At 41.8% G+C, this 26,973-nt stretch overlaps 1 protein-coding gene and 1 long non-coding RNA gene across 6 annotated transcripts in view; one reads left to right on the top strand and one right to left on the bottom strand.

Moving 5' to 3' along the window:
- The window catches only part of SUSD1 (sushi domain containing 1), a 53,480-nt gene extending 46,981 nt beyond the window's left edge, over positions 1-6,499 (bottom strand). For all 5 annotated transcript variants that reach the window (XR_006101713.1, XM_042447366.1, XM_042447368.1 and 2 more), the window contains exons 1-2: positions 6,362-6,499; positions 1,659-1,778 (exon numbers count right to left, since the gene is read on the bottom strand). Coding sequence is in view for 4 of the 5 variants with exons in the window: in XM_042447366.1 (XP_042303300.1) it covers positions 1,659-1,778; positions 6,362-6,461 (220 nt within the window). In the remaining variant the exon portion in view is untranslated. The remainder of the gene's footprint in view (positions 1-1,658; positions 1,779-6,361) is intronic.
- Positions 6,500-17,838: 11,339 nt separating this feature from the next.
- Positions 17,839-21,997, top strand: LOC121920777. The gene is made up of 6 exons (XR_006101765.1): positions 17,839-18,235; positions 19,213-19,271; positions 21,102-21,216; positions 21,315-21,387; positions 21,646-21,731; positions 21,831-21,997. It is a non-coding gene; the product is annotated as an uncharacterized LOC121920777 (long non-coding RNA).
- Positions 21,998-26,973: the final 4,976 nt, after the last annotated feature.

Raw genomic sequence — 26,973 nt, forward strand, 5'->3', positions numbered from 1 at the left:
AGTAATTAAGCTAGTGGCATTTCACACTCTGCCCTTGACTGCTAGAACTTGTTACTACTGGGATTTGGTTCCAGGACCCCTCCCATGGATACAAAAACCCATGGATGCTCGTATTGCATTAAATACAGTGACACAGTAAAATGGTGCCTCTTATATAAAATGGCAAAATCAAGATTTGCTTTTTTGGAATATATCAATGTTCAAACCATTGATGGTAGAATCCATGGATGCCTTCAACCTCACAGCAACTGCCAATGTATGTCACTCAGAGAAGCATACAATTTTATCTCTATTCACAACTTGAAGCAAATTGTATTGAGCCTGCATCTGCACTGCAGAAATAATGTAGTTTGGCACTGCTTTAACTGTCATGTCTCAATGCTACGGAATCCTGGAATTTGTAGTTTGTTGTGGCACCAGAGGTCTCTGGCAGAGAAGGCTAAATAGCTCACCAAACTACAGATCCCAGGATTCCATAGTACAGTACTGAGCCATGGCAGTTAAAGTGGTATCAAACTGCATTATTTCTGCACTGCATATGCTGCCTAAGTGACACTGGCCCAATGTACAGTCCTGCCTTCCATCATGTGGGGATCCATTCCGGACCCCCACCACCACCGTTGTAAGGGGAAAACCAGGTAAGCTCGTGTCCCACTGAAAACAATGGGATGTGTGCACATAGCATGGTGCGCACACACACCACAGGCACATGCACCATTCATTAGATTGTACAGCGGCTTCAGCATATGCTGAAAGCAGTGGAAGGGAAGCCCACGTATGGCTTGTTCTAAGTCTCTCCTTCTTAAATGGCCCAGCAGAGCTAATTAACCACTGAGGTGTAGAAGGGGCTAAAGTATGCCACAGCTACCCAGTGAACTAGCCCTGCACATTGCTGGTCACAAAATCTGGAAGATCTGGAAGACTGTCCCTATATCTGAACAACTGTTCACAAGCAACAGTATGTTTGGCAATGAGGTTTAGACTACACAAACACACGTCTGGCTCACACCTATTCTCTCAAATATTCCTCACATATTAGAGAACATGACATCTGGATAATCAGATCTGTGAGTTATTAAACACAAAATAACATTTAAGGCAAGAGGTTATACGTTACAGTTTTAAAACATACACTATTTGTCACTATTTCAAACACTGTTGTTGTCTTCCTTCAAGTTGCCATAAATCAGAAATGATTTAAAGGCACACAAGAACAATAACAAGGAAAACTCCATGGGGTTTTCTTGGCAAGATTTGCCTAGAGATAGGTTTCATTTGTTTTCCTCTAAGACTGAGACAATGTGACATGCCCAAGGTCACCTCGTGAGTTTCCATGGCCAAGCAGGGATTCAAACCCTGTTCTCCAGAACTGTAGTCCAACACTCAAAGCAACTGGCTGAACAGACCGGCAAAAAGAGCTGGCTTGGGAGACAGCGGGCAGCGTGGGAACACTCCTGTGGTGCAGCGATTAGTGGCCACGAAAGGGGTGCCTTTTTTCTGACACAGAAAGGAAAAATGCTGGATTGAGGCTGCAGCGTGTGGTTGCTGTGGCCCCAATCCAGCACTCAAAGGAGCAGTGTGACACTCTCCCTTTAGGGCCGTCTGTTTTTGGCCCAACTTAACTTAAATCACATACTGATTGACAAATGTTCACCTACCTTGGCAGTAGGTTCTTCCATTACCTACAAATCCGTAATTACAGATACAGACGTTTTTTCCATCTTTTTGCTGGCAAGTGGCATTAGCATGGCAAGTGGCGCACACATCAGAAAATGAATCTACAAAGTAGAAGTACTATAAATTAGGATTAGGAGATTACTTTACAGGTGCACTAGACAGCTTGCATTCTACAAATGCTCATTCTTCAAATGAATCACACTCAAGACAGTCCTCACAGCACCGGAAAGCACCAACAGCGCATAGGTACCTACCTCTCAGTCCAAATATAGGAATAAGGCAGATGGAGTGATGCAAATCTTCTCTTCTCCCCCAAATCCAACTCACATTTTTGTATGCGCTCATTTCTACATATCTGGTCAATGGTTTTAAGACAATATTGTAATGCCTTCACTGGGACAGAACATGAGTATAGATGTCCAGCATGTGGTACAGCCCATTGATTTTATGATGTATCTGTTCAGGAACAGCTCCAGCTGACCAACTCAGGTATATAAATTGAGTAAAGGATGATTACGATTGTTCTAACCTCTCCCTGTTACATGGCCCTCTGTTGTGAGACCGGGCATCTGTTCACATATGCAGCCCATTGAGGCATCCACTTCTACTGTGAGTCACTTTGCTCTCAGGTCAGAACAAGATGCCCAGCAACAATCACATGGTTGGGCATCTTGTTCTGACCTTTAGTGAGTGACTGGCTTCAGCAGCAGACATACTAAGCAGCTCTGGAAGATGCATTCCAAACAGCTGCCTGGCATTGTAACAGAAGGCTCCAGATATTCCCAGAAGATCTGGAGTAAAAATTATGTTTTTAAAATTCATTATAAAGGAGGTACAGTCCAGTTCTGGTGCTAAATGTGCTGCACATTGTCCAGTCTATTTGCACCAGAACCAGGGTTTGAGCCCTGTCTTGTCCAGGCTCCTCAATGAGAGGATGCAGGGAGGCCAGTTATGTGGTCCATGCATGCAGGGCCATACTCTGTGGAGCCCTAGAGCCACTTGGAATAATGAGAGCTTGGCTCTTAATGCAGAAGAGCAACTTGAGAGGAGCAATTTTCCTGTAGTTAATAAATAAACAGTCACTGCTGCCTGGACACAAGCCTGTGAAAGCCCTCTTGAAGTGAATGGCATCTGCACAAGGCCACAAATATTCTTTTAATGCAAACTAATTACAGATCTCTCAACAGCAAGCAGAAAATAAATATTATCAAATAGGTAAATAAATTAAACATTTGTTTAAACATTATATAAACAATTTAAATATTAGTCCCATTTGTTTCACAAGGAAAACCTCTAACAAGCTCTGGCCTGAGACTGCCCAGAACAAACCATTAAGAAAGAAAGGAAGGAAGGAAGGAAGGAAGGAAGGATTTTGAAATTGGTCTGTGTATTGCTATGAAAAAAATATAAGAAGTAGTACTTTTTATCTCTGAATCTAGTTTGTTTACTGACAGTTTTCACTATCACACTATAAAACAAGATAAGAATTCTTTGCATCAGATTATTAAAACAATCCTCCTTTATAAAAACCACAGTTCAGGTTTTCTCCCAGAAAGATAAACAGCATCTTCCTTTTAGGTATTTCTAATGTTTTAAGGTTTTGCTGCAAGAAGACTTGGACCACTCCTAGGTTGGAAAGATGAAACATACTCCATTGATCCTCCAACAGTCAAAAGACCTCACTGCTTTAGTTATGGGTGAATATGTATTTTACAGACACAAACGTCAAGAAAATATTTTCTTCACAACGTGGACAGTTTATATTAAAGTATATGCATGGCTCATGTTCATGTTCCACGTAGTGTCTCTTCCCTTTTTCTTTTTTCTCATCCTTTTTGTTTCTTTTCTTTAAAATCATACTTGAAAAATCCAATACAGTATTTTGGTTTCTCAGAAAAAAGATTATTGTTATTCATATTGCTATGTTGGTTTGGTTTGTATTTTCCAATATCTCTTAGAAGTTTATCATATGAAGGACATTGTGAGTTTATCCCGTTAATATCCCAGAAACACTGCATAATTACACAAAACTATTTCAAACGACGTCACACAAAATGCACCATTAAAGTGGTCACAAAGAAGCATTAATGTGCATCTTTTTACTATCGGGATTTTGGCAACAATGCATTTCCGATATCACTTTATTTGTGCCATTGCGTGTGATAATCATTCGCACAATTACTCGCCATTTTTGCTTTGTTTGCGGGATGCTTTAAATGCGCTTTAATCTCTCTTTAATGCCGAAACTAGCCCCGGTGTGATAAACTCCTTAGACTACATTATTTCCATAGAACAAACTGAAATATTAATAATCGTAATAATAAAAATAAACTCAAAGCACTAGTTTATAATATCTTGCCCCACTATCCCAACAAACTGTTTATACTTTAGCAGCACATAGAAATACAATTCTATGTTTGATGTAATTTTCATGGGCAACTATTCAGTTCTATGGGAGAAGGCAAAAATGCTGCCATTCAGAATCCAAATGAGGACAAATGAAACCTGCTTCTCACTCTCTAGAAACTGAGATTATATGAAGAGCAAAAGTTCACTTCTCACCTCTTAGGTCTATTTTTTCTGTTACCTTCTTCTGTATAAATGGATGGCTGCCATTCATCCATGTGGAAAAAAGTAAACTGAATGAGATGGCCGGATACGGAAAGAAATTAAATTCTTTATCACAATGATTCTGCCTAATGATTCTCAATGACTATTAGCCAATATAAATAACATTTGAAAACTAGTCAGGTGGGAAGTGGTGGCTTAGGGAAGAGTAGCGTTACATAGTGGTTGGAGCATTTGACTAGGACTCTGGAGACCATGGTTCAAATCCCTGCTCAGTAAGTCACACTCTCTCAGCCTCTGGGGAAGACCATGGCAAACCTCCTCTGAAGAAAGGGTTGGTTGCCTTAGGGTTGCCATAAGTCAAAAACAACCTGAAGGCACCTAACACAACAAAACAAGAACAACAAACAACTTTTATATACAGTTTGAAATAGTGGCAGATAACGTGGACAATAATTGTGAATACGTTTCAAAGAACAAAACGGATAGTCTTATTTCATTTAAAATAAAAAGCAGGGTGTGCCTACTGAAAAAGAAAAATAGATCCTAGTAATCTGCACTGAAAGTCCTCTTGGGAAACAGGTGGGAAACATACTGCCCTCCAGATGAGGTTGGACTGCAACTTCCAGCAGCCCCAATCAGCACAGCTGACTGCAAGGAATGATGGGAACTGCAGTCCAATAGTATCTGGAGGGACACATTTTTGCCCAATCTCTTTTGTCACAGTGTCAGACAAACTCTCAAGAGAGGCTGTGGGGGGAAAAAGAGAGAGGAGTGAACCATGTAATGTATGACAATGTCAACCTCATGTATAAGTCGAGGGCAGGTTTTGAGGCCAAAATTATGGTTTTTGATATGACCCATGGATAAGTCGAGGCTAAAACTTAGGGGCATGTAGCAAAGGATGTAAAGGATGAAGCAAAGGAAAATAATGCCAAAGCACTTAGAAAATCCTGGCAGGCATAACTGTTTGTGCTCAGATAAAGTCTGGATGGATGAGAGAGTAGAGGGGATCCATGCTTCTTTTTGATGCTCCCAGACTGAGGTCTCACCTTTTATCAGTCTATTCAGGGAAAGAATATGCCGTCTCAGTATGAGACCAATATATATATATGTGCATATTCTTTCCCTGAATAGACTGATAAAAGGTGAGACCTCAGTCTGGGAGCATCAAAAAGAGTTAAAGTATATAAAAGTATATATATATACAAAGAGTTAAAGTATGGTACTTACATTGACCCATGGATAAGTCAAGCCAAGTTTCTTTGGTCAATTTTTTGACTAAAATTTCTAGACTTATGCATGAGTAAATGCAGTATGTTGCCTTGAGCTCCTGGGGGAAAGACGGGCTACACATGTCTGGAAGCAAGCAAGCAAGCAAGCAAGCAAGCAATGGTTCCCAACTGAGAACCATGGGGAATGTGGGCCATACTCATATGCTGGGGAAAAGGCAGGAAAACAACAAGAAATGCATTTTCAGGGAACCTATTGTTGCCACCTCATATTTTTTGGAAGCATGAGCTTTGAAACAGGTGGCAGCTCAATAGGTAAAGCTCTCCTCCACATTTCTATACCAGGAACAATCCAGTTTATAGTTTGTTGTGGCACCACAGCCTTCTCTGACAGAGCTGCTCACAAAACTACAATTCCCAGGATTCCCCTCTCACTGAGCCAGGGCAGTTAAAGCAGTGTGCCAAACCACATCATTTTTGCATTGCTGGTGCAGTGGTCCAAAACCACACAGTTCCAGACCTCTTTAACTGCCCTGGCTCAATGCTAGGGGATTCTGGGAACTGTAGTTTTGTGAGACATTGAGCCTTCTTAGTCAGAGAGAGAGAGAGAGCTCTGGTGCTACAACAAACTACAATTCCCAAGATTCCCTAGCCCTGAGCCAGGGCAAGTTAAAGCGGTGTGGAACTGGATTATATTTCTGCAGTGTGGACTGGAAGCTGAACTTTGTTGTTGTTCGCCGCCTTGAGTCCCTCTATTGGGAGAAAAGGCGGAGTATAAGAAAATATAATGATGATGATGTTCTCAAAGGCAGGCTTTCCAATGCAAAGAAAGGCAGTATATAATGTGTCCCCCTCCAGGCAACTCTGTCTCAGGCGGCACTTACCCGTTTCCTTCTCTTCCTCGGAGGAGCGGGAGGACAGGAGCAGCGTCAGCAGCAGGAGCAGAGGCCAGCCGGGAAGCCTCCTCCCTCCCTGCGAGACCATGATGCCCTCCCTCTAGGCGCACCTGCCTTCCTTCTTTCGCGCCTCTCTCCAGCAGTCTCAGCCCCGCCGCCCGGACCCTCCCACCACACAGTTGCCCTCGCCCGCCCCCTACCGGACACTGCGCTGGTACTGCAAGCCCCGCTCTGCCCCACAGAACCACAGCAGGGAAGATGGGCAGTATGTCATGTGCTGCTGGGCTGCCCTTTCCCGCCATTTCTTCTGGGTGTCACCCTCCCCAGGGGTCCTCCTTTTACAGGGCATGTCCTCCAACCTTCTGTCCAGGAGGAATGCCAAAATGTCCTCCATTTTTAATACACACAGACACATACATATATATGTGTATGTATGCATAGATATGTGTGTGTGTGTATACACTCTTTGTGTGTGAGTCTGTGTATACATACACACTCACACATACATACAGGGCATGTCCTGCAACCTTCTGTGCAGGAGGAGGAATTCCAAAATGTCCTCTATTTTGGATACACACACACATATATATATATACTCTGTGTGTGTATATGTATGTATGCAGGGTGACCAGGCATCCTCCTTGTCCAGAGCATGTCCTACATTTCAACCAGTCTGAGGAGGAATTCCCAAAATGTTCACCCTTTTGAGCATAAATATATATAAAAAAGCAGTGTCTCATATATATATATATATATATATATATACACACACACATACACCATATACTCTGTGTGTGTGTGTGTGTGTGTGTTTATGTATGCAAGGTGACCAGTCGTCCTCCTGTTCCAGGGCATGTCCTCCATTTCAGCCTTCTGTCCAGGAGGAGGAATTCCAAAATGTCCACCCTTTTAAGCATCTATATATGCTATGCAGGGTGACTAGGTGTCCTCCTTTTCCAGGACATGCCCTCCATTTCAGCCTTCTGTCCAAGAAGAATTTCAAAATGGAGGGCATTTCGAAATCCGAAGGCTGAAATGGAGGGCCTGTCCTGGAAAATATACATTCATGCTCCAATTTGAGCATGAATATATATGTGAGGTGACCAGGTATCCTCCTTTCCTAGGGTATGTCCTCCATTTCAACCCCCTCTATGGGAGGGATTTCAAAATGTCCTCCCTTTTGAACATGAATATATATTTCTAAGCAGGGTGACCAGGCGTCCTCCATTTTCAGGGCAGGATGATGGGCTGCTTCCAAAGACATAATTCACATATTTGGGTTTCAGTTCTGAACTCTCCTCCTTTTGAACAGCATCCTCTCCTCTTCCTATGCATTTGTCCAAAGTCTCCGCTATTTGCAACACATGAGGCTGCACTGATAAGGATTACTGTTATCTTTGCAAGCCAGTGATTAGTTGCCGCTAACAGCCGGACAGTCCATAACTTACTATCCTTCTATGATTTTGCAGAATGGTGTCATTGTTTTCATAAATCTCCTGGTTTTTCTTGTTCAAACTGTGAACCACACTTTTAAAAAACACAACCAAGCCAGCAACTGTAGGTCTGGACAAGGCCTTGGAGCACTCCTTCTGTTAACCCTTGGCCTCTTTCACACTACTACACGGTTACAGTCTACTATAACTATACAGAGCTGCATCTGCACTGCAGAAATAATCCAGTTTGACACCGCTTTAAGTGGTGTGGCTCAGTGTTATAGAATTCTGGGGACTGCAGTTCTGTGAGACATTTAGCCTTCGTTGTCAGACAGCTCTGGTCTCACAACTACAAATCCCAGGATTCCATAGGATGGAGCCATAACAGTTAAAGTGGTATCAAACTGCATTAATTCTGCAGTGTGGCCACGGCCTTAAGTGCATCTGCATTGTAGAAATAATACAATTTGACACCACTGTAACTGCCACAGCTCCATCCTACAGAATCTGGTGCCACACCAAACTAAAATTCCCAGAATTCCATGGCATTGAGCCACAGCACTGAAAGCAGTGTCAAACTGGATTATTTCTGCAGTGCAGATAGTATAATAATCAAATTTTGAGTTGTGCTTTGTAAGGATTAGCTGGGCTCTGTCCTCTGACAGGTAAATGTTTATCTGTAATTTTTAGGTATATTTGTATGTATTTTTACTTCTATTATGAGATTTTAATTGTATATTGTATTTTGAATGCTCTTTTTTGTTGATCTCATGCTGATCCGTGACAGTAATAAATATTTATTGTTCTGTCTATCCATCTTCACAGTTATAGCACTTTGATACAATGGCTGCACATCTGGCAACATTTTGAGAGTTGTCGTGTTTTTGTGAGAAATGGGAAAGTGACCTTAATTACTTGTTGCTTCTTCCCCCTCTAGCAAGGTAGGATAACAAACAGTAGTTGATAATGCAAAGAGCACAACACACCTTTTTGCATCACACTGTTGCAATTTTAACAAAGGGGGAAACCAAGATGTCCTTGCAGCCCTGAAAATTTATAAAGCTAAAATTAGACCTCTAATATTATATAGTATATCTGTATGGGCAACAGCTTTTAACAAGGAGGTTGAAAATCTACAAACTCGGTTCTGCAGGAAATTGTTATCTATTCCGACATGTGTTCATTATTTAACGTTATATGACGAACTTGGCTTGGACTCACTGGAGACCACAGCCTGGTTGATGGCGTATAAATATTGGCTTAAAATTCATTATAGACCAAATAGATCTAGTTTAATCTGGTTTCTTCTATCTGATAACTATTATACTAAGTGGTCAAAAACCTTTGAAGATAATCTAAAACTAAAGGGTTTAAATTTGGACTCTCTACTCCTATTGACGGAGCAGGAGTGCTTCAAGACAATTAAGGATTGCTTTTTGAGTTGGGAACATAAGAAAATTTATTCTACTTCTCCCAGAGTATGCTCCCCTTTTGTATTTGGCATTCCCCCCTGTTGTGGTGAGATACCAAAGTATTTCCAATCATTGGCCCTTCAGGCTGCGAGGAAAGCCTTCCTCTTTGCAAGACTGAACATCCATCCGTCTTGTGTTACTAAGGGGAGGTATATGAAAATTCCATTTGCTAACCGTTTATGTTTTTGTGAAGCATCCCCAAATACCCTACAACATATTGTCTTTCTTTGCCCATTGTATCAAAAACCGAGAAAGAAATTGATAATGAAACTGATGGAAATGAATTACTGTGTAATGGATATAACTCTAGTGCATTTATTGGAGGATTGTAATGAGCAGATTACACGATTGATGTCAAATTTTCTAATGGAGGCAACAAAAATTTGGTACAATTTGAACAGCTGTAGTGCATAGAATAACTTGTATAAGGAAGGAATTTTAAAGTATCTATGTAAATAATTTTAGTTATAATTTTAATTGTGTATTATGTTTTTGAGATGCCTAATAAAGGTTATGATGATGATGATGAACAAAGGGATGGAAACAGAGAAGGTGAAGTTTTTGAAAAAAATACTTGAACTGTTGGGAAATCCACTCATTGATCTCTTGCAACATGGGTAGATTAGTCTGCAGCAATGTGCGATTGCACCAGGAGACTGAGTGCTTAAAATACCAATTAGATTGTTGTTTGCCTTCAAGTCATTTCCGACTTATGGCGATCCTAAGGCAAACCTATCCTGGGGTTTTCTTGGCAACATTTGTCCAGAGGAGGTTTGTCATTCCCTCCTCCAGAGGCTGAGAGAGTGTGATTTGCCCAAGGTCACCCAGTGGGTTTCTATGGCTAACATGAGGAATTGAACCCTGGCCTCCAGAGTCATAGTCCAACATTCAAACCACTATGCCAACCTGGCTCTCTATGAATTAGATCCTATTTGTTCCATGCTTCATTCTATTTTGCCAGGTTTTGGCCACCGCAAATATTACAAACACTCATGATCAGGAAGTGAGCATTTCTCACCACGGAATTTGCTAACACCATTTTCAGTCCCACTCATGCATTACGGTTGAGTTATACTTCAAACGTGACATTTTAGAAAGAGGAACTAACTGCCTAGTTTAGTTTTCATCAGCTTTGGTGTGTCAAGACAAATGCTTTAAATAAACAGTTCAATAAATAAAATAGTCAAGTCTTGGCCTTTCAAAGGGCAACCAAGGCTGCATCTGCATGGCAGAATTAATGCAGTTTGACAGTGCTTTAACAGCCATGGGTCAATGCTATCGAGTCCTGGGATTATTAGTTTGTTGTGGCACCAGAGCTCTCTGTCAGAGAAGGCTAAATGTCTTATGAAACCACAAATCCCAGAATTCCATAGCATTGAGTCACGGCAGTGAAAGCGGTATCAAACTGCACTATTTCTGCAGTGCAGATGCAGCCTTGGTTGTCCTTTGAAAGGCCAAGACTTGATTATTTTGTTTATTTATTAAAGCATTTGTCTTGATGCACTCAGCTCAAGGCAGACAACAGTGCACTGCCATCACCACAAGTAGAGGCATTTGCGTGAGATGGAGATAACACATATCCTCCAAAATTTCACAGATGAAAACCAAGACATGTGTGGCCACTGGCCAAGAAACTTCACAGTGTGCTTTGGCAAAAGTTATTAATAAGGAAGAATAGCCAAGTTAGAAGAGGCCGCAGCAATTTGCTTTTATCTCAACCTACTGGGAAAGGCAAGATTCTGCTCCCTCATCTCTCATCCTTGTTGAGTTCATTAAGCACAAACTACTTTTGCACTTTGAACTCAGTTTGCAGCAACCAAAGTAAGATGAGGGAGGAGACAGAAAGAAGAAGAGAAAAACTGGGACATTTTAAGAGCAGATAAATAAGTGTGACTTCATCCGATTAATCAGCCTGCCTGCAAAATTCGGGTTTTGGTGGGTACAATAGGATGCCAAGGTTGTTAAAACAGGTCATTAATGCATTCCCTTGCACAGCATAGCATTTGGTCCAGTCATCTCCTTTGCATTTTAATTTTCTAAATCAGGAGGTTTTTCTCTATGCAGTTATGCAAGTCTTGCCCTCACCAAACCATCCTGTGCATTGTAAAATGGAAGAGACTTGCTGAATATATAAACAAGGCTCTTGTTAATATGAAATTACATTGCTTAATACAGAGGTGGGATCATGCAACCCTCAGAGGTTGGAGTGCAAGCCCCTGCAGCCCTAGCCAGCATAAACAGTGGTGGAGAATGCTAGGAGTTGCAGTCCAGCCAAATCAGGAGGGCCACATGATTCAGATCACCGCTGTAAAATTATTATCTCTTGTACTCTCCGGTATTCATATTATATGAAGAAACAAAAAGAACACTTTTAAATATATTTAAAATATAGGCACCCAATAAATATGTAAGTTTGCAATGGCTTCAGTAGCATTTACATATGTCATACACAAACACATAGGTAAACACACACACACTCAGTAGCTTAGCTAAATGGAAGCAAGCTCAGTGAATATAGATTAGCTTTTCACAGTGAAATGTATATTTATTTTTATGTGCTTTGCTGTCAGTTGGTCGCCTGTTGAATAGCTGGAACCTGATGGAGGGTCTGTCTTTGTGTGTGCGTCACACAGGGAGCAAATATTGTCTTTCTGGCCTATTTGCAATCAGATTAATTAACAATTGCCTCCTGGTTCTCCCATTAGGCAACCAGGCAAGCATAAGCAATAAAGTGTGCTGGAGCAGATATAACCGAAAAATAGCTGGTCTGAGGTTTTCAAGTTCTCATCAAACGCTTCAGTGGTTATTGTGCCGGCTAAACATTTTATTTTATTTTTGTCTGTAATTACATTCACTGCAAAGAAAAAAAAGGCATCTTAGCAGCATCTATGTTCCATAGAGTGGGATTAGTTGTAGAACAGGCAACCACAGAGAAATTAATGCGCAATAGCATAAGATACCCATAAAGAAAAATGGCAACTGAGCCAGCTTAACACACCCAACCATCCCAGAAGGAATTGAAAGGACAAGTCTATAACATTAAAAAAACAAATGCCCACAATGTTAAAAAAAACCTAATCCATCTGTGCTAGACACTGCTAGAGTTAAGATGTAATTATTCCACGGTCCAGTATAACGTTCAGGATTCAGTGCAGTGTACCCACTGCTGTTTCATGGCACACCTGCACTTTCCTCCCCTTCTGCCTGTCCCATAACTGTTCTCCATATCCTATCCCTCAAAGTCCTTCCTGAAGAAAGGAGCTTTTATATGGCATTTGATGCTGTGTAACTACAAACACTACAATTGCACAAAAGCACACACTTCCAAGTATGAAAACCAAGCCCTAGGAGGAACAGCTTAAGCAACTGGGTATATTTAGTTTGGAGAAGATTGACACGTAGCCATCTTTAAATTTCGGAAGGGATGTGTTGTAAGAATTTGAATCTATGGATTCAAATTATAAGAAAGGAGGTTCTACCAAAACATTTGAAATAACTTACTGTCAGAGAGAGCTATTGGACTATGGAACGGACTGCTTCAGCAGGTGATGGGTTGAAGGTCTTTCAACAGAGGTTGGAAGGCCATTTCTCAGGAGTGTTTTAGTTGTCTATTCTTGTGTGATAAGGGATTGGAGTACATGGCCCTTAGGCAATTTCAACTATGATTCTTTCATCTCTTCTATACAGTTTTGCTGTATACTTCTATACATTATTGCTTCCATCTTCTTATTTTCTCCTGATCATATAATACATGCATGCATACATACATACACAATGGGCCCTTGGTATCCGCTGGGGTTTGGTTCCAGGAAACCCCCCCCCCATAGATGCCATAATCTGTGGATGCTCAAGTCCTATTAAATGTAGTGGCAGAGAAAAATTGTGCCCTTATATAAAATGGCAAAATCAATGTTTGCTTGTTGGAATTTATATTTATTGGAATATTTTCAATCCACAGATGCTTGGCTCCATGGATAAACAATCCATGGATATGGAGAGCTGACTGTATAATGTGTTATCTTTTTGATTGTTCAGCATGCTACTCTTGGTTTAAATTTCCCTTTTATTTTCCAGATCTTGTGGAAGAGGTTTCCTCCTTTCTTGTTCTTCTTCTTCTCTTGTTATTGTCTTCTATTTCTTTACAGCAGTTATTATACTAGTTCTCTTTGTCCATACACATACATTGTTGAGATAGGGAGAATTCTTATGTAGTATATGTAACATCCAAATTTGTTGTTGTTATTAAGTGCTGTCATGTCGACTTTGAGTTATGACAATCCTATATGAGAGACCTCTAAGTTACCCTATCATCAACAGCCTTTCTCCAGTCTTGCAGACTTGCTTGTCTTGTGTGGGACACTTCATACTGGCTTCAGGTATCACTGTATCAGTGATATAACTGACATTTTGCATCACTGTCACCACCTCTTAGGTTAAAGGTGTACAGAGAAGTCAGTCCATTGGCATCATTAGTCTATAACCAAAATCAATAAATATCATCTAATGATCTACTTTGCACTGCAGTTCTGTCAGAATGATAAACCATGAGAGGCTGGTTTGAGTGATCCTCCCTCCATCATGACAATGCTTCATGACCAGCAGTTTCAACCATTGCCTCTTCACAAGCGCACCCATTACCTGCTAATTGTGGTCTCTGTATATGGTGAAAACCTCTAGCCAAACATAAAGCTGCCTCTTGAACTCAACAGTGCAACTGTGTAAAAGAGTTACACAAATATTAGAAGTTGTGATTTTGCTGATCATCCCATGAAGCAATGGGCCCACACACAAGAACTTGGGTTGAAAAATGGGCCACACAGACTTATCACCTATTTATGATTACTGTATCCCCAAAGATGTGCAAAAGCATGGAGAAATATAGTGCAGGACCAGCTGGGGAGGTGGGGGGTGACTTCTCCCAGACTCCCAACTTCCCCTGGGAGTCCTAGGCTTGCCATTGCACGCTGGTGGGCGGGGCTTTCCCACCCCCTGGGGGGCGTGCCCGGTCCTGTCCCGACCCCGACCCCGCCCCCGGGTGGCTGCCCAACTCTGAGCTCCCAGGGCTGCTGCCTGCCTTCTATAGAGTGCTGCCTGGAGGAGCAGCAACAGGAGGACTGAACCCAGCAGGGGCGGGGTCTGCTGCACTGCCCTGCCTCTATTGGCCAGCCCTCTGCTTCCTTATTTGGGCATGCTCCAAATTCCAAGCGGAGAGGGCTTTGCAGGCAAGTTGCTTTTTGTTCTTCCCCTCTTTCTCTTTCTCTTTCCCCTCCTTCTCTTCTTCTTGTTATTCCGTTTTTTTCTCCTCCTCCTCTTCCCCTCCTCTTCCTCCTCTCCTTTTTCTTCCTTTTCCCCCCCTCCTCATCTTCTTTTTCTCTTTCTTCCTCTCTCTAAGCCCCCCTCCTCTTCTTCTCAGGGGTCCAGGGCTTCTCAAGGCTTTGCCCCCATTAGAATAGAAAAAAGGCTTTGGATCTGTCCCATAAATCCCTCCTAAGTTGAGACATACCTGGGAAAAAGAGGGGGTTGGGGGGGTTGGAGGGGGCAAGGAAAAGGAGGAAGGGGGGAATTGCTAAGAAGGCTTGGGGGTGGGAAATGTAGTTTGCAATGGCACAAGGGTCTGCCTGTGATCTTGCAAATGCTATGGCTGCTTGGGAGTGGGAAATGTAGTTTGCAATGGCACAAGGGTCTGCCTGTGATCTTGCAAATGCTATGCCTGCTTGGAAGTGGGAAATGTAGTTTGCAATGGCACAAGGGACTGCCTGTGGTCTTGCAAATGCTATGCCTGCTTGGAAGTGGGAAATGTAGTTTTCAATGGCACAAAGGACTGCCTGTGATCTTGCAAATGCTATGCCTGCTTGGGAGTAGGAAATGTTCTTGTAGAATTGGGGGTGGGGGTGGTGTTTGGCCAGAAAGAGAAGTACATTTCAGCCTTCTGTCTAGGAATAATGCCAAAATGTCCTCCATTTTGAGCATGCCTAAGAAACATGCATTTATATTAACATTTTAAAAAAGTGTCAATATTTTCATGTGTCCTCCATTTTTAAAAACGTGTCCTACATTTGAAAATGTTGCCCTACATTTGTCCTACATTTGTCTCAGTTTGGAGGTCCTGCCTTATGGCAACCCTACCTGGGACAAAACACCTACTTTGCAGGGAGAACTCAAAAGCTGCTTTGCTTCCTGGCTGGCCAGCTACTGGAAGGGCAACATGAGAATTCAATCCCCCAGTTGCATGAGCTCTAGTGAGGGTTAAACCCTTAGGACAGCCACCAAAATAGCCTCCTTCCTCACTCTCCCTGCCTCCTGTCATGTGGATTTCATGACTATCCTTCACCAGATGGATGCCATAGTGTTCATCAGACTCCTACTTTCTCCCCCACTATCTGCCACAGATGGTCAAGCATCTGCTTAGCCCTATCCCCCTACCAGGCTGGCCAACAGGGCCTACACATCCCCTTGTCAATCCTTAAGGAATATCTAGTTACATGCTTGGAGTAAATGAATGCTGTCAGCTCGGTGGAGCTCCAACCTCTGAAATATTAGTCCTGGATGCACAATGAAGTGGCCTAACCATAGCATTCTAACTTCTAATTGACCTTCTCCAGGCAGTGTCAATTCAACGGGAGTCCCCTTCCCCTGGCCATAATTGCCTGGGTACAACGGACCAAACTATAGTGATATCTGGCCATGAAGACTGTATAGCCCCCATGTCTTTTATTGCTTAAATGATAAGGGCCTTGCTCTTTAATAAACCTAAGTCATTATCACCCCGGTAAATGACCAAAATGTTTGGCAGAGCCCCCCAGTACTCCCTGAATAACAGTGGCAGGAGGCCATGCCACTGAAGGGAGCTCTTGCCCACTCATTCTAGTGCTGTCAGATTGCCCAGTCCAAGATGGGATCTAAAATAGATGAGTCTGGAATGCTCCCCAATATGGCCATAGATTAGGACTCAATGCCTTCCCGACTATAACCTACAATCTTAAAATGACAAGAGCAACCAGAAAACATATTAAAATTGCAGCGGTTGAACATAGCCAAAGACTTCCAGTGGCCAAGCTAGTGAATACACAAGATGATCAGATATCCTAACCACAAAGAAGGACAAGGCACCACAAAAATGTAGGACATTACCAAATGAATGCTAAAAACAATATAAATAATACACTTGCTTCTTAGTTATGCTCAAAATGGAGGGCATTTTGGAATTCCTTCTGGTTGAAATGCAGGACGTGTCCTGGAAAAGGAGGACATCTGATCATACTGTGAATACATGGAACACTCATTCCCATAGGAGATGCAGTTCAGGCTGCTGCAGTCTGAATGGATGGATCCCTTTTAGTCCCAGTGCGACCAGGGCCCTGGAGATGACGGACCAGAACTAGTATCTTTTTAAGGGATCAGCATAGCAAAATAAGGCGATGTCCCCTTGCCTTAAATTTATTCTTGAAGTATTCCCCCCCACACACTTAAAATCAGAAAAAAACACTTCACTCTTGCACTAAAAAGGCTCATATTTTCTCAGCCACTTCCAGAATGACAGACATGCAGTCTGCTTGCAACCGCAGAATGGCTCAGGGAATATTCACTCCTGTTGTCTCACCCACACTTTTTGCCAGGCAGGCTCAGGACTGGGCCAATGCTTCCCAAGCAACAAGGATGCCCATGCCATTCCTCTAGGCCTGTCAGCTGGCATTAGCAGAGCTGGCATTCTTTTCCCCCTCGGCTGCTGCTGCCTGGATATGAGCCAGTGAGTGGGTGGCCAATGCTCAAAGGGTGGGTTGTTGCTCTGAGAAGTGGATGCATCCAATGATGCAACTTATTTCCCTGCTAGTTTTTACTTCTGCCCTGGCTGACAGGTGGATGTCCCATGCATTAGAGGATCCCCCCCCACTTGACAAGTGTCAGCAAGAGAAATGGAAACCCACCTGTTTCTCCTCAGTTTTAGTGGTGACCATCACATGATGTTTCACAGATTTCCCACAAATGATGAAGCTGAAGCAACATCTACAAGTTGCTGTTGCTAAATCCCTGTAACTTTTGTCCGGAACAGTTTGTGCAATTATTGCACCAAAGTGTAACTACTTTACAGCCTGCTTTGCCTTAAGTGTTAAGCAGCTAAAACAGGTCTGGCCTTAGTGTTCGACAAAGTAAGACAGTCACACTCCAGCCATTTCACCTAACATGGGATAGGCTCAAGGAAAAATCCAAAGGGTAGAGGAAGAGACCCAGTGTGGCATAGTGGTTTGAGCATTGGACTAGGACAGTGATGGCGAACCTATGGCACGCATGCCAGAAGTGGCACTCAGAGCCCTCTCTGTGGGCACATGTGCCATTGCCCTAGCACAGAGTTTTCCAGAGTTTGTCACTAGAAAGCCAGAAGGACATGGCACTTTGCAATAAATAAGTGGGTTTTGGGTTGCAGTTTGGGCACTCAGCCTCTAAAAGGTTCACCATCACTGGACTAGGACACTGGGAGACTAGGGTTTGAATCCTGGCTCAGCCATGGAAACCCACTGGGTGACCTTGGCCAAGTCACATTCTCAGTTTCTGTGGATGGCAATGACAAACTCACTTTGAAGAAATTTGCCAAGAAAGCCCCTTGATAGGCAAATGCCTTAGGGTTGCCATAAATCAGAAATGGCTTGAAGGCACACAAGAAAAATAGAGGAAACAGGGTTTGTGTGAGAGCATTCCTAAATCTTTGGCTATATTGCCTCTTAAATCTTTATCTCTGGCCCCACCTCTGTTGTTTGGGCTTGGAAACGGTAATACCATCGATGAGAACCAGTGTGTTGTAGTGGTTTGAGAATTGGAGACCTAGATTTGAATACTCAATCAACCATGGAATCTGATGAATTTGGACAAGTCACATTCTCTCAGTAACAGAGGAAGGCAATGACAACCTCCCCTCTGAAGAAACATGTGAAGAAAAACCCTGTAAATAGGTTCACCTTATGGTAAGTCACAAATGACCTGAAGGCATTGAAGAACAAATACCTTCAGTCCTTTGGGAAGAGAAAACAAGGTGCATGGTAGCATGTTCTCTCAACTGATTTAAAATATAACACTTTAAAGTCAGTTTTTTATCTGTTTAGGGAGGTATACACACCTTGGGTCTGGTGCCCAGGGCAGGATGCAAAATCTTTTGGGCCACCTCTGAATTTAAAGAGAGCATGTTCCAGTAAGATCCCTAACCTCCTATTATTAACCTATCTGGGCCACCCTTTGTTTTCTGAGGAATTTGGCATTAGGTTCCCCTATCCCTATTTTATCCTCAACAACATGTAAATCTGATTAGGCTAAGAGGTAACAATAGATCCAGTATCACCCAGGAAGCTTCAGACCTGAATCTGCTTGGTCCTACACACAGACTAACTGGGCAATATATGTCCAGCAGGGCATGGACAACAACCTCTAGCTTTAAGATGTTCATCATGGTAGCTAGGGTGGGAAAGCTGGGAGATAAAGCAGAAGGAACTGTTTAAAATGCTGAGAACAGAGATAATGAAGCAAGCACTGGTTATCAGATAAACTTTTAGCTTGCTCATTACTGTTTTCTGTTGATATTTTCCCACATATTCAGTAAGCTAGCCCTTAAAGAAAAACATCTGCAAAAAATGTGCATGGTTCTGAATGAAAGCCCTTCAAAGGTAACAGCAGGTAGCAAAGAGTTTCTTGCAGGTCTTAGCAGCACAGCAGTTGCCATAGAAGCAGAGCATTGGACACTGGTTTACAGCCAGTGCTGAGCAGGCCAGAAGTTTTCTACTACCTCTGCTGCTATCAGCTGCCTTTGGTCTCTCACTGCCAACTAGCTAACAGCCATTCCATCAGGCTAGCTAAACTATCCTAGAAGGTCATGATAAAGCATTGAAACTTCAATTTTTATCTTCAGTTTTTATCATGTTTATCTTGTCTTGTTTATCATGTCTTTTAGATCGTAAGCCCAAGGGCAAGGATGACCTAACTAAAAAGCATGATAAAAAATGGTTTCAAGTAAGTAATCAATACATTTGGAATCTTTTGAAGAAGAGTATTTTATGATGGTTTTTAATAGTTGCATCCCTTGTATGTCATGGAATCCCCTTCCGTTTCAAGAATCTCAGGACATCTTTAATTGGCAAAGACTTACTGGAATATGGTTAATTTGCAAGATTGTGAACCATACTCTTTTGACAGCAGAAAGGGCTGGTTCAGGTCATACACTAATTTGAGTGATTGGAGAACATAGAGATATTGGTTGGAACAAGGTTGTTCTGTAATTGAGGAGAAATCCAAGAGGTATGTCTGCCTTAAATTATTTTGCTGTATTAACTTACATTTAAATTTCTCTGTGTTTTAACACCAGCCAGTGTGTGCATTTTCCACAAGAAAAATTTTGGGTTAATAGCCAAAGACTTCCAGTGGGCCTTTTGGAACGCCTCCTGGACAGAGGGCTGAAATGGAGGATGCCTCTTGGAAAAGGAGGGCCTCCAGTCACACTGGGCACATTTCTAAGCATGCATCAATGCAAGTAAGTGGGCACGTGGCTCCTCCTAGCCACCAAGCCGGACGAGATACTGTAAGAGATAGGAAACGGAGCACATCCCCAAAGAAAAGCGAAGAACACTCATAAAGCAGAAACCCCTGCTTCTTAGTGATGCTCAGAAGGGGGGACATTTTGGGCATGCCTCCTCCTGTTTGGAAAGATACCTCCTTGACCGAAAAGGCTGGCGTGGGAGGGAGCGTCCGGGAAAACGAGGATGTCTGTCTACCCGGGAAGCAAGAGATAGTGAGAGAAGGAGGAGTGAGTCATTGGCGAGGGGAAAAGGAGAGGAGGAGGAGGAGTGGGGCTAGGGCTGGTTCCTTGGAGGTCTTTCAGCAGAGGCTGGATGGCCATCTGTCAATGGGGATGCCTTGAGTGAGAGTTCCTGCATGGCAGAATGGGGCAGGACTGGATCAGGGCCCTTGCGCTCTCTTCCAACTCTAGGACTCTATGATACCCCCCGCCTGCCTCCTGCTCAGCGTCTCTTAGGGCTCCATGCGGATCTTGAAGGTCTGCTGCTGGAGCGTCTTGAGAGTGACGGTCACCGCCATGGCGGCAGCGGTGAAAAGGAGCGTCAACAGCCGGCGCTTCCTCGCAACTGACTCAGCAGGGGACCCCACAACGACATGCAACTTCACGCCGCCGCCATTTTAATCGCCCGTTGGGCGCCACTTCCGGTTCCTGCCAGGCCCCTCCCACGTGACGGGGGAGGAAAGGAAGGAAGTCCATCATGTTTTTCATTCGCCTTCCTTTCCTCGGGTGGGCATGACCAACCAACCGTCCACTTCTGTGACAAGTCTTCAAAGTTGACACGAATTGCTCTCCAATAGATAGGGAGATATGGCGTGTCAAAGAGTTAAGGAAACTACTAGCCAATCAAGTAGACTGCCGCTTTGCGGCGGTCTGCTGCTGCCGCCGCCGGTAGATCCACGGGGGAGCCGAAGCCTTCCGACAGCGTGGCTCCCGCGCGAAAAAGGAGCTCCAGTACGTAAAGATGGTGGCGCCCATGTGGAAGGGGCACCGCCATCTTGTACGGACACAGTCTGTACTAGACTCAGGGGCGTCTATAAGAGACGCCCCTTTTTTAAAATGGGACGTCCAGAGGACGTCCCAACTGCTGGTTTGTAACCGGCCTAAAGGTGTAGCCAAACTGCAAAATTAATTTAATGGGACTTGAGCATCCACAGATTTTGTTATCTGGGGGATCTTTGTTGTCTAATTTAACGTTATGCAAATCATCTGTAGTCATTATTCGCCTGCCCTGATCTTAATATTTTTTTAATTTTTTGTCTTAAATGTAGACAACACCTGGATGCAACTATATTTTCAAGAAAAAAACAAAGAATGAATTAATAGCTGGATTGCCAAGAGAAATGGCAATGAAAATTGCTGATCTATTGCAACTACAACTTGCCTGTGAGTTTTTACAATGAACAAAGTTACATGAATTTGTAATTGGTTCACTGGTCAAATTCAAAGGCTAAACTAACAATTACATCTTTTTTTATTCTTAGCATTGGAACGCAGAAACGATAAGAGAATAAGGCGAAATCCACTAAATGACCGTGATTGGACATGCCCAAACAGGTCTCGTATTTTTTTCTCAATTTTTGAAAAATCAAAATTACTTATCTTAGTAATAAGTTGTGTTGGGACTTCGTCTGTTTGTTACACCTTACATCAGCTATGATGTCACAGCTCATTAGCCTGTGATGTCAGCTCTCATTAGCATGTACCTCCCCCCAGATTAACCCTTTGTGGTCTGGAAGGAAATCTCAAATGAATGAAGGCCTCAGTCAATACAGACATGAGCTATCTCTAATATAAATCAATTTCTGTTTTCAGAGACTGCCAGTACTGTATAGAAATAGAAATACAGTACTCGTAACACTGGTAGGCTCTGTGGAACGCGAAAACCACACTTGCTTCCAGTGAGTAACATTGCTGTATTACTGTACAAAAAAGAGTTGGATAAATAATACTTCTGGCCTCATTCAACTAAAATATACTGTATTTCTTTTTTCTTTTAGATCTAATGGATGTGGGATGGTGCACAGCATGCCTCACTATACAGAGACAGCTAGGTTGGAGGGTATTTGTTGTGTTGTTCTTTTTTACAGAACAGTAAAACTTATCTTGTTCCATCTAACTTTTAATGTTTGATATTTAATAATAGATTAAAGATCTGTTATTTTGATTTTGTGTGGATGTTTAATATTTTAATTACACATCTTCTTGAGCACCTTGAGTCAAAGGAAACAAGCAAATAAACATTAACATAATTTTCTAAACAGGAACTAGGTATCTGTCCCCTGACCTGTTGGGAAGTGTGTGAGGAAGGAAAACACTGGGGTCGATGGCCTGTCATGGGGTATTCTTGGCAAGATTTGTTCAGAAGACGTTTGTCATTGTCTCCCCTTTGAGTCTGAGAGAGTGTGACTTGCCCCAGGTCACCCTGTGTGTTTCATGGCTAGGCTGGGAACTGAACTCTAGTCTGCAACAAACATAGTCATAGTCCAACACTCAAACCACTGTTTGCCACGCTAGCCCTAACTAAAGGAGATCCATTCAATGAATTGTTGAACGATTAGTTAAAACATAAGTAAATCCTGTTGACACAATGGGTCTACATTAAGTAGGCTTAGCAACGGAATTGAGGCCATTGTTTGTATCTAATTAAGATATCTTCACAATTGAAGCAGAAAAAAATGTTAAAATTACACTATCTACTATGGGGCTTACATTTTACTTTTGAGAGAAAGTTTGATCCTATTTAGAATCTTTTCTGCACTACAGACAAGACCAGCTCGGACTGCAAAGTGGAATATTTATCTGGGACAACCAACATCAGGAAATGGGCTGTAGGAGGTTTGCTCAACCAGTTTCCTGCATGTTATTTTTAGGAATGAATTGTGAGTTAAGACTGAGCAGAACACTCTTAACAAATAGTGTTTCTTCTCACCAGCTCCATATCAGTTATGGAGCAGCAGCTGCCTTTTATTGTGTTGCATGGGAAATCATTTCCAATCATCCATCCACAGAAGGAACATCATCCTACTGATAAGTCTCCACCTACTTTTGTGGGTATAAGAACTGGTCCATTTGACCCCCCGGAGTGGGGAAAGAGGATGAGGATAATATGCTCAAGTGCCAGCCCCTGGTGGGTGAAATTTAAAACATACACACATAGAGAACAAAGTAGGACAGAAGAAGAAACAGTTGAGAAGCTGATTTGCTATAGTTTTTTTTCTGGGGCAAAAATGGGGGGCAAATTGCAATTAGCAACCAGAGTGATCCATTTACTGGCCTAGGATCAAAAGGTGGAAATTGTGTGGTCCTCTAACCTGCAGAATTTCAACACCTAGCAGCTCTAGCCAACATAATGCGAGTGATGCTGGAAGGTATAGTTCAACATCTGGGAGCCACACTATTTCTACTGTTACTAAAGAATGTGCTGCAACACCTACCATTAAGTAGACTCAGGTACAATATGAATGATGGCAGATGTGTGCTCCCAAGAGCACCTGCACAAATTTGAACATACTAAAAGTTAAGCAACCAGCAAAGGTGGTGGCTATTTAAACTTGTTTTGCCAGTCCTTTTGAAGTAATGAGCCAACCTCCTGCCTTTTTAAAAGTAAGCAAGGTTACTTCTATTATAGGGATGTTGTATGAAAATGATTGTCAAAGACTCCAGACACAATCCAAAGAGAGCAAGTGCAGATGAGCTAATAGAAGAAAGAAACACAAATAAAAAGACAGACATTAGCTTTACAATTAGAAGGAAAAACCCAAAGTAATAGACAAGAACGCAGAAAAATTTGAGAGTACAGATGTCATGACATTTATTAAGAGGCATGCTACAACTAGAGTTGTTAGAAAAAGAGTTAAGTATAGGTACTCAAGTAATAATCAGCAAATACACAAAACTTAAAAGAAATGGAGTATACGGCAGTGTACAGAGGTTCAAATTAACCATGCACTACTCAGTTAGAAAATAGGTTTCTTTAATATTTCAACTTCTTTGCATTTATAACATCAAGTCATCTCAACAACATGGAATCCTTTTCCCCCTCCAATGCCACAAGCTGCTTAACAAATGAAAGCTGGTACTGTTGCTTATCAAAATATACAAGACAATTGATGTTTTTTTAAATATAAAAACCATTTTATACTTGTTCCCAAAAACCTTTTTTTTTTTTGCCAGGTAAAAAATGTTGTTACAAATATTTACAGCATTTTCTTGTGTTAGATGAATATTTTTACAAACTTAAACATATGAAAAGTTAGGGAATGTCTGACTCCTGTAAGCATGCACCTTTTTTCTCTGAATACAGTAGTACTAAGTATCCACTAGCCTGCTGCCTTATGCCATTACATTTGGTTCACATTTTTAAAAACAAATCTAATTTTTTATTAAGTAGTCCATTTACCATCAGCATTCAAATAAAAGGCCACTTTACACTGAGTCTTTCACAAAATAGTGAGATAGAGGGAGAGAGAAAGGAAACTGGCAAGATGTCTCAGTAAAACCAGAGCAGACAATCTTTGGTCATTGCAATGAGGTGACAATCTGATGCAACAATTTGCTTGGTCAGCAACTGTATTTTGAGAGGGGTAGGATGAATTGTTTTCAGGAACTGGAGAATGAATTGGGAAAAGAATTAAAACATGGTTAAGATATGAATCTACGTACATAAGCTGGTTAGGTTTTTCATTATAATCCCAAATACTGCACATAGATCCAAGAATTGAAAGTTCTGCCAAAGCATGCACCCTTCATTTATAAAGGAGGGTCTATGGATACGAGGACACCTGGTATTTTATTATCGTTAAAAGTGGCAACCACAAGCCAAATGTTGAGGAGTTTAACTTGGATTCTTGCATGGTGCAGCATGATTCATGTTACAATGGTAGGAAGAAAAAGGTTAATAAACCCAGCTGAAACAGTTAGCAACTGACTATGACTGCACATATGGACAGTTCATGGGTCATTTGGTATTTTACTATATAAATACATTTTCTTGCAAACAAGAGTATTGAGTCTAAAGACTGAAAGATAGCAAAAAAATTACACATCTACTGAAGGCACATAAACTTTGGTCCCATTGTTTTTCTTTTGTAAAAACCCTGAAATTAAAATTTTAGATGCTTTAAATTTCCTCAAATAATTTCTAATAGTGACGATTTGTTTTAAAAATTAAAAACAGTCTCAAATACAACATACAGATCTCTTTGCAAAGACAATTAGAATTTTGTTTGCTTCAAGAAAATTTCTGTGCAATTTGAACAGTTTTCAGCACAAATGTTTAAAACTGGCAGTTTTGTCAAAGTTACCAGTCCACAAAAAAGTCAAGGCAAACAAAAATGGCTTCAGAACAGTTAACTACTCAGTCCCTCCCCCTTGAAAATAGCAGTACATACTACATTTAACAGGATGAAGGCTGACACTGCACTTCTCAAGTTTGTTATTTCCAGAAGACCACATCTAGAGGTCTCATTTAACTGTGTAGTGGGAAGATGGGCTTGTTCTTTGTAAAATTCACACTAGTGCTATATAGCAACAGCTTCATTCTAGTGTCACTTGGTTTGGGAAAAAGAGGTGCCACACAGCCAACTCAAGGCTACATTTGGATATACAGGCACAAAGAGCCCCCAAAATATTCGCCAAGCACAGTAACAGTGCAATTGATGGGAGACACAAAAGGCAACCACATTTGGGCAAGGCTTAGAATGCATGTTTATCTGAAGTGTTGTAATTCATGAAGCTCTTTAGCTGATGAACGGTGCAAGGAAACTTTTAATTACGGATTAAAATTTACACACCTAATCAAATTTAATAGCAAGGCTAATAAGCAGAAGCCAAAGAATGGTGGCTCTTGACGAGTCTGCAGCCATGCTAGATCTGGGGGCCATTTTTCTGCCTGTGGGGTCCACCAGGAGCTGCCCAGCCTGCCAAAAATGAAATAAAACAAAACTGGAATCATCTAGAAGCCTATCTCTGGTTTCGAAACATTCTGAAAAATAAACCTACAAGGGAGGCAGGAATGTGACCTATTTAAAAAGTGTCATGTTGTTGCTGGAGGCTTCCAGAAGAGGGAATGTGTGGGGGTTTTTGCTAGAAAAAGGGGAGTCTCAACAAGTCTGAGGAACTGGGGTGTGTATATAAGGGGGAAAAGCCTTGGTGCTACATGCAGCTCCAGGGCTGCACTTTGTTCACCCTTGAGCTATGCCTGCATGAAAACACACTCAGCCCTTCCTGAGTTAGATTTTCATTCCAGTTTGTATCCAAAGCTAGCAGCAGCAGGTCTTTCAGGTGAGTGCTATTATGGTTTAGCTACAATCAACTAAGTAATGACAGGCAAATGCTTGGTCAAAAATGGTGCCAAGACCATTCTTAAAACTAGGTCTTCCACAACACTGAGGAACTTTGGACTTGGTTACATTTGAACCATTTTTATTCTGTGGTACTGTAAATTGGGAATGTTCCATCTCCCTTAATTTGCTTTAACAGGATCCCCTTATGATGAGTAGAAGCTTTTATTTTATTAAACTGTGGATCTTCACTCAAGAAAATGTCCATTCCTTATACTAAAAAGGCACCTTCACTGAAGCTGCACAATATACAAATGTTTTTAAATTTGATTAGAAGCCAAAATGTTATCAAGCCCTAATGCACATCACAAATTCAACAGGAGACAAATGCCTGACACACAGGAATTGGTGACTTGAACAATATTACAAAGTAATGACAAGGGCCACATAGTTCTAAATCTCAGCCATTTTTATCCTCAATGAGTGAGAAAACAGAAAGGACTGAATTGACAAAATGCATGCTAGGAAAGATCAAGTAGTCTAGAAAATGGGCTATTCTATGCCAAGGTGCTTCACAAGGATATTTTTGTAAGGAAGGATGTTATTCAATAACCATACCTTCTAGAGCACCTTTATTTTGCAGAACACTTGCTATAGTTCTATATGAGTGCTCTGCAGCAAAGGAATGAAAAGACAAGAAAATGGTAAAGTCAACTGTTGTCTCCATGCCAGTTCAAGGAATTACCTTCTATGGTATTTGATGGGAAAGTCAAGCTAACTATTGCCACAAAATGAATTATTTTTAAATGCAAACAAAGTGTGTACTGCCATTTCTCATATTTGTATCTCATGAAAAAAA

Source organism: Sceloporus undulatus, chromosome 2 (assembly GCF_019175285.1).
Source record: "Sceloporus undulatus isolate JIND9_A2432 ecotype Alabama chromosome 2, SceUnd_v1.1, whole genome shotgun sequence".
Lineage (NCBI taxonomy): Eukaryota > Metazoa > Chordata > Lepidosauria > Squamata > Phrynosomatidae > Sceloporus > Sceloporus undulatus.